This window comes from Nipponia nippon, unplaced genomic scaffold (assembly GCF_047370975.1).
Source record: "Nipponia nippon isolate SJK-2023a ecotype South Korea unplaced genomic scaffold, ASM4737097v1 scaffold_1, whole genome shotgun sequence".
Lineage (NCBI taxonomy): Eukaryota > Metazoa > Chordata > Aves > Pelecaniformes > Threskiornithidae > Nipponia > Nipponia nippon.
This window is the reverse complement of record NW_028262290.1, coordinates 53,938,326-53,959,112: the sequence shown is the minus strand read 5'-3', so window position 1 is coordinate 53,959,112 and position 20,787 is coordinate 53,938,326. Positions and strand designations below refer to the sequence as shown.

The following is a 20,787-nucleotide window of genomic DNA, read 5'->3' as shown; positions in this document are numbered from 1 at the left end:
GTGGCACCGGAGGTTTTGCCCGAGTAAGCGAAACGAGCACTCTGCCTTGAAACACTAAAAGCAACGTGCATTTGGAAACAAAACTATTGATAAGGCTTGGTGCCTTCTGGAGAGATTCCTTTCAGTCTTTTGCATGCTTTGTCTTTTTTTTTTTTCCCCCCCTAACTTCCGTGACGGAGTTGGTTGTTGACTGGTTGCACATTAACAGACCGCTTGCTTTTGAGGGGCGAGGAATCAGTGACACTTGACTAGATACAGCCGCGGCTACAGCAGAAGTGGCAACAATAGAGAACAGCATCAGCATGCATCCCACAGTCAGCTGGGATGATGGTTTTTAGGCAAATAGCCAGTCGCTAGGCAGCCAAGGACAAGGACTTCCTTTTCCCTCTGCTGAGATCTCTGAATATTAAGCTCCTCTTCCCTCAAAGAAAGGGGCACATTCCCGTCCATCACCAACAAGGTGTATTTACATTTCTTCGTGCTTGGGATGTGATTTCCAACTCGGGTGGTGCAGGTTTCCAGTAAGAGCCCGCCTTTTTTTGTCCCAAGAAGTCGAGAGACTGTTTTTTTTTCTCCCCATCTCAAGTCTTGGGAAGCGTCAGAGTGGCCGAGCTCCAGATGAGGCAGCTGTTCCCAAATATACTCAGTGGGAAGAGTTTTCATAACAATGGGAACCACATGAAAGCTCCCAGAGTAGCTCCTCCTACTATTGAAGAGTCCTTTCAGTTGAGTGGTTTGCATATTGGGTTGCATAAATGACTAGACACACCAAGGGGTCCATTTTCAGCACTGTGCGCATAGAATTAGACACGCAAGCCTTGCTAACAATAATGAGAGTTGTGTGCAAAACTCCCTGCGCAATATGCTGAAAATATTCTGCTTAGCGAATCTTCCAGCTCACGGCTATTTTCTGGCAGTGCTGAGCTGAGTTCTGGGAACAAAATGAAAGTCTGGGCTCTGTGTGTGTTCACAGAGCTCTCTCCTATAGTTTCTGAAAAAAATGTGAAAAGACTCTCTCCCCCCCTCTCTTTTTTTCCCTTTGTATGTCTAAAGTATAAATGAACTCCGCATCCCACTTTTCCTTCAGCAGCCTTAAGGAGCAAGCTTTAAGGCTGCTGAAGAAAAAGGCACTTGCCTTGAAGGAGCAGAACACAGGTTTTGTACTACTGTGTGCCTGGTTTCAGGTCACCATGAGTGTTTGCACCAGTTTGCTTAGCGTGTGGCTATGCAAGTGAATCCCGGGGAGAGGCCTTTCTCTTACCAAACACTGCATGGTGGAGTTCTGGCTGCAAGCTGCTGGCGTGCACTGAGGCAGGTCAGAGGACCGTGAGACCCTAAAAATTTTGTCAGAAGGGGTTATAGCAAAGTTGTATCTATTTATTTTTCATTGTGGTAAGCAGTAATACTTATAGTATTACTAATAGTTATAGTAATTACTAATACTTACAGTAATACTAATACTTAGGAGTATTTTCCCAGCGGAGCTCTGCTAACATTGTGTTAGGTTTTATACAAAAAGTGACTGTCCCTGGGAGATGGTACAGGGGATGGCAGCTTAGGACTAGTATCTCTTCTAGGCTCTGCCAACAATTCACTCAACTTGAGCTTCATCTCTTTGTTTTTCCTGTTCCTCCCTCACCTGCCTCATGTATCCAGACTGTAAATTTGTCATGGAGAAGCTGCTGTGTTTATATGAGGGCTGGGACAATGCAAATATCTATGAGTAGAAATGATAGTGAAAATTGTGACACAGTGGCTGCCATTCATGTCTTTCATTAATGACGTGGTAAATATTTTTTTTATTAAATGAAATTAATTTTAAAATAAATATTTGACCAAAGAATTGGGGGATAATAAGTTGCTTCAGCTGAGAGGGAATATTAATGGTGGAGCCAGAGACATCCATGATGCCAGCCTGTTTATTTAAAGACAGTGCATAAAGCATAGTTGTTGGTGGTTTTTTTCTTGAGCACTGAAAGTCTCAAACAAACCAGTAGCTGCTTTCTTGCTCACAGCATGAATTTTCTTTCAATCAGCAGTCCCCAAAATCACACTCTCTTTTCTGGATTCACTGTCCTACTGCCAGTTGAGGTGATGTCTGTCTTCGTGCTGCATTTCTGCATGCTTGCTTCTTTTTTCACATGCATACACATGTGCACGCGTGCACGTGCGCACACACACCCACCCCTGACCAGAACTCAGCAAAGCCCCAGGGAAATGCAGGTCTCTGAATGCACCAGCATGTGCCTCGGTTTCAGGTAGCGTATTCTCAACTACCCCTTGCAGCAGTAAAACCCCTTCATTTCAGTGAGGTTGAATGCAACCAAAACAGTGTGAGCTCCGGTTTTGTTCAGAAGCATTTACTATGGGTTGTCTTCTGATTCACTGCAGTCCTTCACAGTACTCTGTCAGTCCAAAGAGACCATAAGTACCCAGCTGTCTCTACAAAGGAGTCCCCAGGCAGCGCAGGAGCTGGGCTAGGACCCTTTGATGCCTCCCTCCAGGTCTCCAGCATGGAGGAGAGGGCAGGGTGTGATTGCTCCCTGAAGTATGCCTGGGCATCCTGATTCAAAGGCAGAAGCTACTTCACATTGTGCTCATGGAAAACACTCAGAAGGTCTGAATGAGATTCGTCGATGTGCGTTAAAATCACTGTTCCCTTTCTGGGGCTCAGATCGAGCAACACTCAGCTAAATCTGAAAACAAGGCGCCGAGTTGCTAAGTGAGATGGCAGAAATGCTGGTAGACACAGTGTTTTCCAAACCGTGTAGATGGCATCACAGGGTTTGAAAGCCGCATATCCTTGTGCAGGGAGCTGGGTTTGCGTGCAAAACCTGAGCCTGGGTCACAGTGATGACGAGAGGTGTAACTTCTGGAGAGCTTTCTATACAGGTTGCAAAAGCTTTTGATTAGGCATATTTATACTGCCATAGAAGTGCTCTTTGGTGGTTGGAACTGGTCTTACTGGGGGAATGAGAGTATGCGGCAGCAACAGATGAGTATTTTTCCCAATGCAAGCTGCCCTGGGAGCCCTTGCAGTACGCCTTTACCTGGTGCAGATCTGACCTCAGACTTACCAGTTTCTCTCTAATCCGTGACTGAAAGATAACATGCTTTATGAAAGCCAGAGCTGACTACTGCACAGCTTTCTCCTCCCTTTTTATAGGCTTTTAGTTGCCCACAACAAAGAAAGCATCGTGACTTACATTTCTTTTTCTTTCAGTTCTAGGGAAAATCCGAACTGCAGTGGGCAGTGCCCAGCTTCTCATGGCCCAGAAATTTTACCAGTTCAGAGAACTTTGCGAAGAAAACCTGGTATGTAACTTTTCTGCTAGACACTGCTGTGTGCCTTTTACTAACCCTGTGAATAATCGTACCTAAGCTAGACAGATTTTCTGATTAACATGGTAATTTTTCCAGTAAAGGCCTTGATATGAATTTGGGAGTAACTGTCAAACTTGGCAGAGTCAGCACGAGTTTCACAATAGCTCGAGATCCTTAAAATAAAGACAGGCAAAAAGCTTTGGGTGAAATATCACTGAGGCTCTGCTACTGAGTTCAGAGGAGCAAAGATCTGTCCCTTGGCCTCTGAGTTCAGTTCACATGGGCACAGAGATGCGTGGGTGCCTCCTCGGGGTCTTTCAGGGTGGACCAGAAGTCTCACGAGTGGGGCTTTCCCACGTAAACCCAATGCCGCCTGTATTCAGCAAGACAGAAATACCAGAAAATCAGACACTGAAAGTTGGTGCCTCATGCTCCACAACCCCAATAGCAAAAGTCATTTTCGAGAGTGCTAAAAGGGTAAAGAGGCAAAGAGCCAGTATGTTATCACTAATATTACTGTATGTAATTGGTATATGCTACCACCATTATTATTTGCTATTTTTACGCTGTTAGTAGTAGTAGAATCAGAATTATATTCCTGTTGATAAATAAAAATACATTTCACACCGTGTATCTAAAGCAGTATTCTCAAAAATTCCAGCACTTATAAAAATGTTCAAACATTTTAATTAACAATCCATCCTTGCAGAGCAGATACAATACATTTAATTCTCAATTTTGGCATAAATTCCTAGAAGCCCCAAAAGCGTAGAGCATTATGCTCTATCAGCATAGAATAGGGAAGGGAAGACAAACCCTGTGATACTCACCAGAGTGGGGTGACCATCTTCTGCATCAGTTAATGCATCTCTGGAAATCAAGCCCCAAACTAAAGTCTGCCTCAGCGGACAAATGCAACAGAAATTGGCTCTGTCTAAGCCTTCCAATTCTTAATATAAAAACTGAAAAAGCATTCTGGTTGCACATCTTTGTAAATAAAAGCCTAAAATTGGGCAACCTGCTAGTGTCAAACACTGAAAAACTAGGAATGCAAGTATAATCTCTGGTCTCCTTATAAATCTAAAAATACGTACTTTATTGTTTTCAGTAATTGCTACTTTGGTGGTACAATCATCCTATCAAAATCACTTGTCAGTTTTGCTGTGAAAAGCACAAATAGAAATTTCTTAAGGCAAGCAACTGACTCCTTTTGGTTTATTGCTTCTGGTGAGGGAGAAAATTTAAACACAGTAAAACCTGAGCTATGTAAAACAACATGCAGCAGTCTAATAATAAGTTATTTATTCTTTATTAATAACAATATATCAATGTAATCTTACGAGGCCACAGCAGCCATGAAACCTTGCTGGCTCAGATTGGCATAGGTACTGCTCAGCATTTACGAAAAACATCTTGAAGTGAGTGTACGCAACATCTCATTTTATTTGAAGAGTTTCAATTCAGAACCAGCTTACAGATACATATCCTGTAGAAAGCTTTCCCTCATACAAACTTTGCCGGAGCAGCAGGGACCATTTCATATATGTCCACCGCATGCAGAAAATGTTCAGAGCTGAGTTGCGCTGAAGGGACGCAAGACAGCACAGGACCTGTCGGGTCACCAGCCTCTGGCCCATGCCGTGCTAGAGATGCTGACGGTCCAGGTGTGCTCTTCTGTGCAATGCTCTGGGGCTGATGAACTGGACTGAGTTATCACACGCAAAGCAACACTCTCCACCTGTGTCCCAGTCTCACTCTTCCCAAAAATGTGCCTGTAAAAATGGGATTACTGTGCTTCTGCATGTTCTCTTCTGAGCTTTTCACCCTGCAGAGGTTATTCTTATCAAAAAAATATGAAGAAATAAAAGGCAATTTTACTTGAAATGGTGCATTTTTGTAGCACTTAGATTCTCAGAGTGTGGAAGAAGTGTTCATGCATCGGTCTATCACTATTTGCACACGCAGCAAATGTACATTTGCACAGGTATCAGTCTTTCTACAAGCGTGAACATGGCAGGGAATCCTTCCTCATGGAAGCGAAGAGGAGGCTGGCAATTAATTTCAGTGTCGTTAGGATATCACCCTTGAACCCACCGGTTGTGCCCAGGAACATCCTTAGGCAGATCCTGTCACAGGGGACCTGCCACGTGCCCTTTCCCTATGGTCCACAGTAGGTAGCCGCTGCCTTCGCTGAGCGGGGGCTTGCGGGGGCGCAGTGGCTCAACACCGAGCCAAGGCTCCTCGCAAAAACCCCCCACCAGTAAGTAGCGCTTCACTTTGTTTCTCTCTGTGTGTCTCACCGATCGCTTGGATCTGCTGAAACTGCTTTGCTAGCGAGATTTGTAACCACTTGCACAAATGCTTTACATTAAGAGGTACTAAAGCCAACGTGTTTTTTTCTTCTGTTGTACAGAATCCTAATGCACATCCACGGCCGACCTCCCAGGATTTAGCAGGGTTTTGGGATATGCTGCAGTTGTCCATAGAAAATATTAGTATGAAATTTGATGAACTTCATCAGTTAAAGGCCAATAATTGGAAACAGATGGATCCTCATGACAAGAAGGTAGAACATTGTAGATTTTGTATGCTTCATTTAAAACCCTGCACAAATACTGGACAGATTAAATAGGCCTCTGTGTTACAGTGTTGACGTTAAAAATGTGAAATGAAGCTCATATCAAATTAATTTCATTGTAATAACAATGTTTACATAATAATCATCTGGGATATTATCTGTAATATGTTTCAGGCATATTTTTAAACCAAATCTGTCTTTGTGAATCGGATAATGGGAATGTGGTACTTTGTTAAGCTTTACATTTAATCATATTAGACGATCAATCGTTGGAAGGAACTGCCTTATATATTGATTCTTAAAATTAAATAAATCACATTTGCGGTTCATATTATTGCATATAGCAAGAGTTCTAGGTTGTGTTACTGAAAAAACTAGGGAAGCACTGTAACCATCGCTGACTTTGGTAACCAGATTACAAACAGAGAGATATCAAAAATATGCCTTCCAAAATGTTACATGAAAGAACTTCTACATCTTTTTTTTTTTTTTTGTCCATTTGTTTGCTTTTTGTTTATTTGGGGTTTTTTTAAATGGGTTATTTCATAACCAGGTTCACTTTGCTGGTAGTGTTGTTTACCCAAGGTAGCATAAAAATCATCTGGAGCTTTGGTCTTTTTTTTAAATGTAGTCTTCTTCTGTCACCATGAAAAACTACCACATCTCCAAGCGTAAGACACATTTCACTTCCATTCTCATTTGGCACCATTGCCTTATTTTTCTCCTCACTATCCGCATCGAGACAAACAGCACTTGGGTGAGCCAAAATACATGAATGTTTCAGAAAATCCTTAAAAGACAGACCCATTCCTAGAGGAATCAACAGTCTAATGTCGCGCTCCTATAGGTATGTAATTTGATGGCTGAAGTTCCACTGTGGCTGGTCTGATACCAAAGAATAGAGCCAACAGGTAGGGTCACCAGAAGGAGTGGGAACGTGACTTACAGGTACAGTGGCTCAGACAGGAGTCTGGGCTGCCCCAACTTACGGTCAGCTGGCTGCCGATGACCAAAGCGATGTTTTCTTTCGGACAAATAACCATAATAATATCAAACCCCATTAATCTTGCAGCAGGAAGTTTGCAAAGGCAGTGCTGGTAGCACTCTCCCTCCTCCTCCGATCAAGACTAAATACTCATTCCTGACTTAGGAGTGCCATGTTCACACCATTTGTGCACACCTAGTGTGTTTTGTAGGGGAATGAATGGGAATGTGTTTTCCTAGCCCAAGGTACTGAAGGCAAGTCATTTTCTTATCTTCTTTTTTTTTTTCAGTATCTGTCAGAAAAGGAAGTTAAAACTGTCAAACATGCATGCACAGAAACGCTGGTGTATGGTCTTTCATTAGCTTTTACAGTAAAGCGGGTAGGCCGAGTGTTTGCAATTGCAGCAGTAAGAAACGAGAGCTTTCCTTAAAAAAAAGTGCCTTTTCTTTGCTTCTGAAAAACATTTCAAAGAGTTTCCAACAAAAAGAAGACTATAACGAGTTAAAGGAAGTTAAGTAGTGCTGAAGAAAGGGACCTACAGTAGGAAGGTAAAGATTTTAAAGAATTACACTGGCTATGTTCCTGTTTCAACAGCATTTGTCTATGATTTTAGATGAAACAGATCATCTCCTTTCTTAAAAAGGATAAAAAAAAAAAAAAAGAAGAAAAAACTTTCTGTGGAATTGATATTTGCAGTTGCCTTTGGCCTTTGCCACTGGGCCCTTTTTAAGCAGCATAGATTAATCCTTGGACGGAGAGAAAAAGCAAAGTATGAATAAGTGTAACTAAGCACCTTTATATTTCGAGCCATGGAAGCTGTTGTGAGCAGCATGAGAGAAAACGAAAGGGCAGAATGGGACCTTTGTAGTGCGATAAAATCCCTTCACTCAGAGAGCGTGTTCACAGTTGGAAGGGGATGTAACTTAAAAGACAATCTAATTAACTTGACAAAGTCTTTGTGGCTGCCTGAAATTCAGACCTGAATACACTTTTCCTTTTTGGGAGAGATCCTTCTCTGAGGGTTTTTATTGGGGTTTTTTTTTGTTTGTGTGTGTGTGTACATGCACCAGGATATACATAAAAGTCCTCCTTGTTGATCGCGTATCCGGAGCTAGCTGCCACCATGATGATTAATGCATATTGTCTTAATGGTTTTTAAGTTTTTCCTACCAGTTTTTTCTATTTCTAGCTGACTGTAGCTTGTCATGCCTATTTAGCAGGAGGCTAGCATTTATGAGCTTGCACAGTGAGACTCAAAGTGTGGGATTTTTGAGCAGTCATTAAGCCACTATAACATATATGCATAAATATATGGTGTTTTTTTAAAATATTTATTCTGATACACCAGCTGCAGGCAGCCAGTTCCCATCTGCATTCAGGAACGCCAAAGCCACGGTATCTCCGTGTTGCAAGAGCGCCTAGCGTAATGCACGTATAGAAGAGGGTGGCCCGGGAGTCGGGGCTCTCCAGAGTTCCTCTGCCGAGAGTGACGTTGGCTCCCCAGCCACCCGCGGCTGCGCTGGCGGCGGGCGGCAGCGGCCGAGATGCTCTCCTTTCTAGTCCCTGGCACCAGGAGGAGACGCCTGGATCCCCCGCCCCGGGGAGCCGCACTAAGCGGTTAGCGGTGGGGGCCTCGGCCCTGGCAGCGCCGGGCGTTTCACACGCACCGTCCCCGAGGAGAAGTAGCACTGCGGCCGGCCCTCCCCTCCCCTTTGCCCTTGCCCTATGTTTATGAACCCTTGAGCACAAAAGCCAGTTCACTGAAGACAGAAAGGCAGATAAGAGCTAACAAACCTTAGGTAAAATGTGTGTTCTAACTACTGACGTATCCTAGTTTTTCCCGCCTTTCCCTGAGAAGCTGTATAATGCCATTAACCTTCTGCTTTGATCAGGAGAGAAGGGTCCCTCCTCCAGTGCCAAAGAAGCCATCGAAAGGTCAGGTGCCACTCATACGAGAACGCTCTCTGGAAAGCTCGCAGCGTCAAGAGGCCCGGAAACGGCTGATGGCTGCCAAGCGCGCTGCATCGGTCCGCCAGAACTCAGCTACCGAGAGCGCCGAAAGCATTGAGATATACATCCCCGAAGCCCAGACCAGGCTATGAAGGGATCCAACCGGGAGGACTCTCTCTGGCAAGACAAGCCTCATGTATAATCTGCCCCTCTAGGCTCCTGCTCAAGGTCACCACGAAGTATTTGTACCTCCTCCTCCGCCTCCTCTTCCTCCTCCTCCTCCTCCTCCTCCTCTCTCTCGCTCTCTCTCCCCTCCTCTCCCCCTCCCCTCTCTCTGTACGCAGCCGCCCCGATGCTCCCAGTGAACTCCACTGCCGTGGCGTAGTTGTCGGTCCTCCGAGAGATGTCCTCTAATCACCCTTGCTTTCTGAAGGTTCGCCCATGTCTTCACGATGCTTTGTCACATGTACTGATGCTGCCACTTTGCCTCATGTAAACGAGTACGATCCTTTTTTTTTTTTTTTCTGTTTGAAACAAATAAACGCAGCGCTCAGACTTCCACACACCCGCGCACCTGTACAGTAGATGCTCCGTTTAACTTACTCATGATCTTTAGTTGACCTAAAGCTAGTCTGTTACCCAGTGTACAGCAATATCAAACTGTAGGGGACTTTGGAAATTTCAGTCATGCAGGGTGATCCTTTCGGACTCTGCCGTCTTCCTCACAAAAGATGAAAGGAGCTATGACTCGGATTCCCTTCTTTTTATTACTGTTTTTTTTAAAGCAGATGGCGCACTTTATTCTAAACCTCCGAATCACACCTTCTCACCTGAATTTAAGGAGTCACACAAGGGGAGGGGGCTGGGGCGGGAGTGGGGAGGGGAGGGAGAAGAAAACACAGATCTGTGGGGGTGAAAAAGTGGAAGCATATCCCGCAGGTGAGATGGCGAGGGATAGAAAAGATCCTGTGGAAAGATACCTGCACACTCACAGCTGCACAAACTGCCTCATTTTTATTTCATCAATCACTACTTAAACATTTCAATCAGCAGAAGATTGTAAATTCGATCTTCCAGGGAAATAATCTATTTTGAAAGGCAATAAAAGAGTGAAAAGGAAGGAGATAAGAAGCAATGACAGTTGAAGAGATAATACGAAAGAAGGATTTTCTTGTCCAAGTATTAAGAATTTTTAAAATTGTACTGTATTGTCAATTCCTCTTGTATTGTATTGTATGGATTATATTGGTTAAAAAAAAAAAAAAAAGAAAAAAGAAAAAAAGCTTGGTTTTGTTGATGTCTTAATCTCGGTGGGACCATCTGATCTCACACGTCCACGCAGCCACACACGGACACCTGTAGGCGAATTGTTGCACATGGAGCCTCTGATGCTTTTCCAGGCCAGGCTTGCTTTGCTCTGTCCACAGCCGGTTGTATGCTACAGTTCAGACTGCTTATCACCAAACGGTCCATATCTAGGAGTAAGTTTCCAATTCAGCCTCCTCTTAATAGTATAAAATACCCATCTGAAGAAGAACAATAAAGTATTTTTCACAAGTTATGGGATCAATATGAGCTTAATTTTTTTTCACGACAAGCCTTCCTACCCTGGCTTCTGCCATTGTTTTGCAGTCACGAAAAATATGCGTCCCAAGTAGCTCATTAATACTGGGGGGAAATGGCAGACAATAGGGCTGGAGAGGAGCGTGAGAGGTCAGCCCCTGCGTGTCTGTCCCCCCCAGCCACCCCCAGCTGAGGCAGGAGCTTGTCCTCCACCTCCTCTGACAGGGAACGATGCTGACCACGCCGCTACCGAAACCTCTTGTGCCAACATTAGGAAAGCTATGTCAGGCATGTTGCTGAAAGCAAGTTGTGCGTGTGAGTGTGTGTGCGTGCACACGCGTGCCTAGCTGGCCTGTGCTGCTGAAAGCAGAATTAGCGTGAGCTGGTTTGGATGATGGGGCTGGTCCGGGGCAGAGGAGCGCTGTGTGGCCCCCGGTGTGTGTGCAGCACCGCGGCGATGCTTTCCGGACCCCTCCGCTGGTCCCTGCATGCTCTTCGCCCTGGCTGGCAGGGCATGGCTATGCGGGAGAGGAAGGCAGGCTGCTTTCTGCTCCCAACGAGAGCAGGGGCCGGGACAGCCCCCGCCATGGAGGGGCACAGGGTGCAGCTGTTGCCGCACGCCAGCGCTGGCTGGCTGTGCCCGTAGCTGTTAAACTTCTTTTATGGATGGTCCAACTCACGAAAAATCCCACTGCACAGGTGGTGCAATTCTGCAGCTTGCATTTACAAAGCATTTAAAATCGTCATCAAAAAGTTAAGCTCTTGCTAAAACTATTCATTGAGTTCATGCCAGACAGCTTCTTTTCCTACAACATCATAGCCAGGTGCTAATTTAATTTTATTGAAGAAAATAGGAGAGGTAATAGGTTCTGGCACCAAGTATTTTCATGAGAGCATACTAAAACCACTAGAGAATTTGCTACCTCTCAAAGCCATTGATATCTGAGCTATGTCTTTATAAACAGGGCACAAATATTTACTGCTGTGGTTTACAAGATAAGGGCTAATAATTTAATATATAAAAGACTTTTAACTAGAATAATCAGAAATCCAGTGTAACCCTAGAGTGCTTTGTGTTACAGGAGCTTCGAAAGGTTTGACCCTCTAAGCGTTTGAATACCAGTGTATTTGCTAGTTTTGAAACACTGCGTTTAACTTTTAGCAGCAACGAAACATCACCGTGTTTGCAGTATGTAATCGTGCCAACTGCCACTTTTGAGCATATATAGTCATAGGGAGTATTAATTATTTGGAACTCATTTGTACTGAAATATTCAAAGCAGTATCCAGGTGAGAGTCCACATTCACAACTCTGTCGCAGAATTATTTAGTTTTGTGAACGTTTTATGAAAGATGAGTTAAGACTTTGGTTGACAAGTGGCTACAGAAATTTATATCCAGCAAGTTTATCCCTAAAAAAGCAGAAAAGCGAAGACTGTCTAGTCTTGTACATTATGAATTACTCTATTTGTATATCATAGAATATTTTTCGTATCTATTTTAAATGAATCTATTCTTAGCTGAACGCCTGTTAGTTCATTTGGCACTGAAGAGGGTATTGTAATGTTTACTTAGTTTTTTAGCAAAATATTAAAAATACAGCCAAGACCAAGAAATATAAAATAGAATAATTCTGCCCCTAGAATGCCACTAGTTAACCACTTGACTCATTTACTGACACTAATGCTAGTATATCTGCTCTATCATCTGTTTTAGTATAATTTGTAACTATTTGTTTTTAGTCTAACCTGCCCAGTGTATATTAAAAATGCCTATATTCTGTTTCACTTTGGGACTAAAGTATTGGTTTTTTTTTTTCCTTGGGGGAAATTTTAGAAAAGGTTGCTTTTGTTTCCTGCTTCAAAAGTTAAAAAAAAAAGAAGTATTTATTATATTTTTTGCAGATGTTTCCATAAAATTCTCATAATCTTTTTGTAAAGAAAGATGAAGAAATGGATTAAAGATTTTTAATATTTGAAAAGGTAAATAGAAATAATTTATTTGTAATATATTTCAGTTTATTTATTGGTGTTCCCTTAATGCTTTGATGTGCACTATCACTTTAATTTAAACTGTATCTTTGTGAATTTATTGGTTTTTTGGTTTGGGTTTTTTTTAAGGAAAATGGTCAAATGCATATTTTAAGTAACTGGAATGTAAATCACTGGCCTACCTGCATTCCCAAATGTGATTTTAAAAATGTTTTTGATTTGAAACAAAAGACACAAATTCGAAAGCCTTTAGACGAGGAGAGTGTTTTTATGGCTTAACGATTTGGGTTTCCATAGGATTATCTATCTAATTTGTGTGTGGACAGGAAAATGTAAATAGATGAATGTTTCCCATAATGTAAAAAGAGCAAATTAATAAAATAATTAATGCACTGCTTGTAAGAGCTGTGGGTTTTCAATGCAAATTCGTTCTCTCAGAACTGCCAAGGCGTTTCATTTGATGTGGTCAAGGATAAAAGCACAAGCAGAATGTTTCTCTTAAGCACGCATTGCTTAAGACTGATCCTGCAAAGTCTCATACGAAGAGTCCCGCTGAGTGCCCTGGAAGTGCTCATCTGCACAGAGTTACTCACAGGCGTAAATGTTGCCATGATCGAGGCCTTGAGCCTTAGCAAAATCTTCAAAGGCGCTTCTGCACGGAGCCCAGCCAAACCCTGCTGAAGATGGCAGGAGTTTTGCTGGTGACTTCAAAAGAAGCAGCGAGAAGCCCCCAGCCCGTTTCTTTCCCCCTCTCCTGCACTGGTTCCCTTCATCTTGCGCTTATCTCCGGGGTTGGGGGGGGCGAAAGAGATCCCTGGCAGAGATAGCTGACTTTCCCTTCACTGGAGTCCTGCTTCCAGACTGGGTTTTTCCCAGTACATGAAATAAAGTCAGTCACCACATCCCACAGAAATATGTCCCCGATGATGTTGCTCATGGCTATACCAGCATTTAAACAAATTCTGATTCGGTCTATAGAGCCCAACAGTCATATTAATAGCATGCCAGCGCTGCACCACATACCATTTGCCCACGTTTAGACCCTCAGCGCAGGAAGATCAGGAAGATTTGTGCCAGGGATCTATAGGCAGGGAAACTTCTGCTTAAAGTTTTATTACCACCGAGATGAAGGGATATCCCTTCATCTGCTGGAATTTATGTTCTCGTTGGTCACTGATAAACTGATATACCAGGGATGGAAAAAAAAAAAAGTTTTATTATTTAAAAACCTTTCTGAGCTGGCTGGTATCTTTTTGTAATGAGAATAGATCAGAGGGCATAAAATAGCAGATATGTTTCAAGCTGTTCTCTGTCAGAAGAATGAAGAAGTCCAAACCATGGCTCATAGCTCTGCCTTTCGTGCATGCTTAAGGTAAATTTTATCCCTATTTACACTCAGTGTTCCCTTCCAGATCAAATCATGAGCCTTCCCCTCAAGCATAGCTTGTTGTCAGTTTGTTTGCCGAAGCCTGTTCTCTCCTGCTAGACATCTATTTTTGCAGCACGCAATAGGCAAATAATATATTTCAAGCGTCAGTTTGGAGCATGTTCGCCTGTCAGATCTGTTGAGAGTTGGTGTTGACTTTCAGCTGACATTTTTGATAGCAATTAATAATAAAAATATCTGCCACTCTGCTGCTATTGGCATTTGTTGTTGGAGTCTTATGTTTATACATGATTTGGAGTGCAGTCAACAAGTGAAGTTCTCGTTTCCCACTACACGCCACGTAACGGGGTCGGCTCAGCCCCACCAGCCTGTGATGCACAGGTGGGCTTGCACTGAGCAAACCGGCAACCAGCACCCACGGTCAAAACATACTCATCCCCTTTCCCTTTAGTCTGATGCTATGCCAGTGACCTAAAAAAAAATTGCTGCCCTGCCACGGCAAGCTCATTCACAACCATCTTCCCTGTGCTTTCGTACGTGGCAGGGAGGTTTTTACAGCCCCTCTTTTGCGCTGCTGCTCGGCCGCTGTTGTAGCAGGAGCAGGTAGCTGCTGTCACTCGATTCATCAGGATGCATTTGGGTGCCAGCCGCAAAACATGAGGTGACTGGCCTCTTCAGCCAGCAGTCAGGCTTTCCCACGCTTTGGGTCCCATCAGCAGGCAGCACCCTTTTGGTAGCGTGGGCGAATACAGCGGGTCCGCTATTGCTCAGTGAGTCACACGCCTGATCCGCAGTGAGACAAAGGGACGAGGAAAGGAACAGGGCTTCCTGGTAATTGTGTTTTTCATGGTTCTCTTCACTGATTTGGTAACAATATAATCACAGAAATTAGAGACAGAAAAGCTCTGCTGGGGCATTGTGTTAACACTCTGTCAGTTCCAGATTGCGATCTACGGAGCTGTGGCAGGTAAGTCATCACCTCCCCGGTTGTGCTCCACCCAGGGGGGGAAAAAAACAACACGTGAAAGGAGAAAAAAAAAAGAGATATATTAAAAAACAAGCTGAGTTGTGACATTGCCACCACCTATTATGGGTGACTCCTGGTGTAGAGGCCTTCATCGTATCGACTCTGAGCTGAACAATCCCCGTGGTGGGGTGCTGGGCTTTTCCTCATTTTTAGCCAAGCAGAATGGAAGCAATTATGGATTTTGCCAGCTCTATTCAAAGAGGAGAAATACTGGAGTGTTGCGGAGCCCCTGGAGAAGGCAAACACCGCACGGCCCCAGAGCCGCACCGACAACGATGCTCTGCCATGTTTCAAAGCTGTCAAAGGTTTGGGCAAAGGAACGGGCCTTGCCTGGAGTTAAAGAAAAGCAGTAGGACAGAGTGGGACAGATGTTTTATGGGTATCAAATGTCTCACCGAGGTAAGATAAGTCACTTGGATAAACAACCGTGTGCTGAGGCAGACATCTTAGTTTGGAGACGGTAACTAGGGAGCCAAGATGTTTGTTAAATAGCAAAAGGTAACCCCTTCTTGTGTAACTAACCTATTTATTTCCCCAGTGGGAATGCCTGGCCTATCACTTATCTCCCTGGCTTTTAACTAGAGAATTATCAAAGTCATGTCCTTAAAACAGTACAGCTTATTTTTTTCCTATTGTACTGGCTATCGCTGCTCAAAACTGCAATCTGGAATCACTCAGTGAGCGTGTGTTCAGCGATGGATTGCTGCAGTCCTTGAACCAGAACTGCGATCATCCCTGCTTTTGCTGTGCACGCTCCACAAAGTATGTAGCACTGAGATGTTAATGCCTTGCACGAGTTGGGCTACGTTATTTGTCATCTTATAGCATGTTCTTTTTTCCTTTTATCTGGAATAAGTGTTCATAATAATAACTCACTGTGCTCCAGTTGTTTTGCCGATCTTGGGAAGAAAACTTTCCAACCACCTGAAAAAAAAAACAATACTGAAACTTCTTCAATTTGTAGAGAGTTCTGGCAAATCATGGTTACACTGGGCCTAAGGGGGGGAAATGGAGATAAATGATGCACTTCTTAAGTGTGTGTTGTTCCTCACCTCTGCACACAATAATTGACAGTGAAAGGGAAAAAATTGGTACTGGTCAGGCAGCTCACAAGTGGTGCACCGAAGTTGTGATGTCATTTTGCCGTGCTGTGGTACTGGGGTGAAATGAGCACTGAGAGCATGGGCCATGGTACTGAGAGCCAAAACAGGGAGTGCCACCAGTGGCCCTAGGGAAGGAGGAAAGCAGAAGGAAGGAGAGGGACTTGGCAGAAGAGCCTGGATATCACCATTACAGCTGCAACAAGTTCATCCGTGACCTGTCACAATCTGTAGCAACAGCTGAAGGGGGAGATTCCTTCCCATCTTGGAACAACGCTTCGTTAAGTAGTTTCTAAATAACTAATATCCCTTCCCGCTGCATCAGTGCCACCATAACCACAATTTAGACAACATGCCAGGGCAGCATCATGCTCTTAAGGAGCCCCTGGGCCCCCAGCCGAGGGCAGGGGAGATGCAAGTTGCTGGGCAGCACTGGGGCTCGCATGGGGTAGGGCTTTGTCATGCGCTACTGAAACGGTGTCCACTCTAGGGGAACGTGCTGGGGATTTAACACAAGTAACGTAACCCAAAAGTAACCCAGGTCAGTTCATGGCTGTTATTTCCATGATGTAAGCTGTCGTGGTGGAAAAGAAGAGTTTGAAAGGGTGAGTCTTGTTTTCATCTTGCGAGCAACTGTTTTAATCCAGCATAAACGGCAGTGTTGGATTTGTAGTGAAGTTACACAGTTGCATTTACACTGTTGGGAGAGAAAGGAGACTTCACCCCAGGCTAATTGCCAGCTGTGAAATTTAGCCAAGGCATAAAGATGAACCTTTAGCACCTTCATTGGAAACACATCTGTTTGTCAATCTCTGAGTGAACTCAGAAGACCTATGCCTAAAACACCTGATTTTTAAGTCATGATCTTATGCGAGAGGTTCCTATGACCTTGCTCACTGCCCTGACTCACCACAGTAAATATTGCTGTGATTTTAAAAAAATGTAAAAACCGGTGACTTACGTAAACGAAGCCGTATGACTACACATAGCAAATAGCACCTCTGATAAATAGAGAGCATGTATCAATCTGAAAGACTCTATGAAGTACTCTTTTGTATTACTAACCTAATGCTTCAACTGACAATGAGAGGTTTCCTTTTGTTTACATCTTTCCTGGCAATAGCATCATGACAACCACAGCCTGTCTGCAAGAATGTACATGGACCTGGGAACCCAGCCATACGTTAGCAAACTGTGGTGTACTCCACGCGTTTCTCATCCTTTGCTTAATAGCTTTGTGCTTGTATACAAAAGGGGAAAAAAGCTACTTGTGTGCAGTACTGCGTTCATTGCGATGATTCGTGTCGATCAGCTTCTCCCAGGCAATGCTGAGATTTCAGGTAGGAAGCAGCCCACCCTCTGTATTTGTCCTCTCTGAGCTAAAATATTTCTTAGTAGAAGGCAGGTAATAAAATCAGGAAACCAAGCCAAAACAAAGAAAACCTGTTGAAACACGCAGAGTTTGTTATTAAAGTGTACTCCAAGCAGATTTTGTTTGTCAACAGTTGCGTGAGCCAATATAACAATATTCTGAAATGATTTTTAACTGGAAATGTTTTCATGTCAAGTAGCACGTGTGAGCTTAAAGCTAATGGTCCAAGGCTTTCTCAAGTGTCAAGTGAGCGCGACGCGGGTGCTGTCGCAGCATCTCTGCCACATGCCATAGCCACCACTGCCAGGGTCTGCCAGCTGAGGTGCCGCTGTCTGGGAGCCTTCCCTCGTGGCACATCCCTCACTCATACGGTAAGAGGACATTGTGCTGCAGGAGCCACGTGTTTTCTGCTTTACCTTGCACTGATGCCGGGTCAGAAATCCCACCAGAGCAGGCTGGACGAATCTCCTTAAACACCAATAATGGGACAGAGGTTTAGCTTTCAACTCATCCAGCTTTTGTTCAGTTATCTTTACACCTCATCTCTCTCTCTCTCTCTCTCTGATTTTTCAATAGACAACATGAAACTCTGCTTTCACACCTCGGGAGCCAGTGTATTATATTTGCTCTGGACTTTCAGCTTTATAACTAGGAGCAGAAGTTGGATCCATTTTTCCCTTCCTCTCTCAAAAGGTCAAGGAAACATGAAACCGCAAAAGTCTAATTCTTCTCTGTGTCACATTTGTGTAAGCCCAGAGGGCAACATGGCAATGGTGTTTTTAATGCTCTTTTTTTCCCCCTGCCTTTTCAGTCCACAGTCCTGGGCACATCTGGTGACAGCTCACACAGTAACGCACTTTCTCTCACATCGCTCCTTTTAAGAAGTTGCTTCTGATGAATATTGACAGCACCTGAAAGGATCCCAGCTACCGCGGTGCACACGCGATAAGCAGAGCGCGGGATGAGCGGGGGGCTGTATCGCAGTGCTTGGCCTCACCGTGGGTTTTCTGATTCCGGTGCTGCATGGTCACAATCCACAGTCTTGGGCACATGCATGCACGGTTATTGTTAAACTGTAAATATTGTAAGAAGGTATTCAGTGTGATTTAATATCCCTATTAGCATGCCTTCAAAGCCCCAACTAGAGAAGCTGTGCTGTGCTGGGTTGAACACTATGCAAATATTGATGGTTTCTGTCTTGCAGTGTTTACAATCCAGAGAGTCCTGCACCAGAGCTTTCTGCTACAATTTTGTTGTTTATCTTTGGAAATTAATGGTATGATTTAAAGTGTCATAAATGAGCATGTCCTTTCTTTTGCCACTACGAGGAGAGCAATTACTTTACAAAGAGCTGTGAAGGCAAAGGCCAGTATAGGACTTTGGGTATACAAAGACTTTGTCATCCTGACCAAGAATTAGTCTTTTGATATCAACACAAAATCGAATACTTTTTTCTGCAGCTGCAATATACTGTAATAAAATATGATCTCACGGTTCCCGAACCCTTGCCAGGTAACAATGATTCAGCACAAGCAGGGCAAGGCATTGCTTTGCTGCTCCTGAATGGGGACACGCTGTCAGGTAAACTCACTCTACGCCTTAATGGAAGAGGCTGCTCCCAAAGCCACCACACCGATAAGACACGGATATGTGGTAGTGGCTGTGGAGAAAGCCATAGCAAGAATCAGGTAAGTTAACATTACACATGTATATAGTATGAGCAGACGCGATAAGAATGGCTTTTGGGCCAATGCCAAGCGTGCAAGGTGGCTGCAAGCACCTTGCTGAGGGTGCTGGTGTTTGGAAAGGCAATGACAGTTTCTACAGCTGTGAGTGCGGGTGCTGGCACGCAGCCTGGCTATACCCTTCCTCCAGGTGAGAATAAAACCTCTGCGAGGGAGTCAGGAGCTGCGCTGCCCCTCGGAGTATGGCCGGGCGCCGCCGCCATCCATCATGCATGCACAACTTCTTCAGAGTTCAAAGGCAAAGTTGCAAAAGACTTGTTATTCCTCAGGGTGCTCTGAAGATTTATGTACTGTCACCTACCCAGGCAGTGGGAGATGTTTACCAGTCTCCTGTGTCAGCTGAGCTCAGGGAGCAGTAATGTGATTACAACACTTGCATGCTCAGAAACACTTTCTGGCTCCTCGTATCTCCTCACCTGATCTCCAGGACAGCTCACCAGTGTTAAAAAAAAACCAACACCAAAACACCACCCAGATCCAAATCATCTGAGGTGTGGGCCCAGAAGCATCTCTAGCATGCCTCTTTTCCCCTGCCATTGCAGCCCTCAATTTCATAAATTATATTTGTTCTTCCCACAAGCCTTACCTCATTTGGGGGCAGGGGGAGGCTTAGAGTCAGGGGTTTCACCCACAGACATGTTATACCTGCAAATACAGGAGTGCATGTGGAAGGATGGCCTCACACCACCGCCACCACCGTGTTTGCTTGCCAGAGCACTGCAGTGAGAGCCAGAAGCTGAGATTTAAGCTCTCGGAATCTCCCTCTTCCCCGCACAGGGAAGCTCGTACCTTTTTATTGCTGCCCCCGCCGCCATGCACATAACGCCTCAGGGCCGCCTCCAGTGCTTCTGTCCGCACTGTGCAAACACCGCTGCACCCTTTCTCCGCACACAGCAATAATGGTGCAGCCCTCGTTCCCCGCTCCCGGGAGCGACGGCATGGGCACCGAGCGGCAACTACAGACGGTGTTCCAAGGTCTGGTTAATGTTTCAGCACTTGGCCATCACAGGTTGCACTTTGAGCCACATACGGCACGTTATTGGCGATCCTGGTGTTTATAGGTTTGTTTGCACCGACCGGTTGGGTGCCTTGTCTTTTTTAAGAGGAGGTTAACACTAGAAATCTCAGGTCACGTCAAAGCACCTGATCTCCACCCACACCGGTGAAAAACCAGTAAGTGCTCTGCTGTCAGCGTAACCTTGATTTCCACAGATTTTGGGGCTTTTTGCACGTGAGAAAGGGCTGCTGTGCTGCCAGATGCCCTGTGAACAGCCGATGGGGCAAAGTTCTTGTTTTCTTTGTAGTGAAAAAGTTCAGGGCCGGATTTTGATTATCACAATGAGTAGTAAAGTACACAGAGCAGAGATCGTGCATTGGGTAAGAATTATCACCGAGGTGAAGAAAACAAACAGAAACAGCAAAACAAACTCATGCCCAGCTGAAGCAGTGCTGCCCCACATTCTGGTGTGTGCAGCCCCATACCTGCGCAGCACATGCGGCTTACGAAAAATGCTGGGCCATGCGCTGGAGGTAGCACGTCCTCCCCTGGCACGGCGCGGCATGGCGGCACAGCTGCCAGGGGAGTCCTGCCAGGGCGACTGAGCGATGGAGGGCTCATCCTGCCCTTTTGACAGCTGTCCTCAACATGCAAATTAAAGTAAATCAGGTGAAGTACCAAAGTCCAGTGTCATATCGCTTGGCCTACATACCAAAAAAAAAGAAAAAAGAAAAAACAGAGAAGGGATGCAGGGATCTCTAATTTTAT

At 44.5% G+C, this 20,787-nt stretch overlaps 1 protein-coding gene and 1 long non-coding RNA gene across 14 annotated transcripts in view; one reads left to right on the top strand and one right to left on the bottom strand.

Annotated features, from left to right (window-relative positions):
- The window catches only part of DLGAP1 (DLG associated protein 1), a 430,969-nt gene extending 418,186 nt beyond the window's left edge, over positions 1–12,783 (top strand). For all 8 annotated transcript variants that reach the window (XM_087755762.1, XM_087755742.1, XM_087755734.1 and 5 more), the window contains 3 exons: positions 3,224–3,315; positions 5,738–5,890; positions 8,780–12,783. In XM_087755762.1, the coding sequence (XP_087611888.1) occupies positions 3,224–3,315; positions 5,738–5,890; positions 8,780–8,989 (455 nt within the window). In that variant the 3' untranslated portion in view covers positions 8,990–12,783. The remainder of the gene's footprint in view (positions 1–3,223; positions 3,316–5,737; positions 5,891–8,779) is intronic.
- Positions 9,833–19,946, bottom strand: LOC148057383 (uncharacterized). Of its 6 annotated transcripts, none has more exons than XR_015704382.1 (5): positions 19,812–19,931; positions 17,694–17,745; positions 15,682–15,729; positions 12,985–13,068; positions 9,833–10,363 (listed from the first exon to the last, which is right to left on the bottom strand). It is a non-coding gene; the product is annotated as an uncharacterized LOC148057383 (long non-coding RNA). The 6 variants fall into 6 exon arrangements; XR_015704383.1 differs by having other exon boundaries at positions 12,985–13,065; XR_015704402.1 differs by lacking the exon at positions 17,694–17,745 and having other exon boundaries at positions 19,812–19,946.
- Between the last annotated feature and the right edge of the window lie 841 nt (positions 19,947–20,787).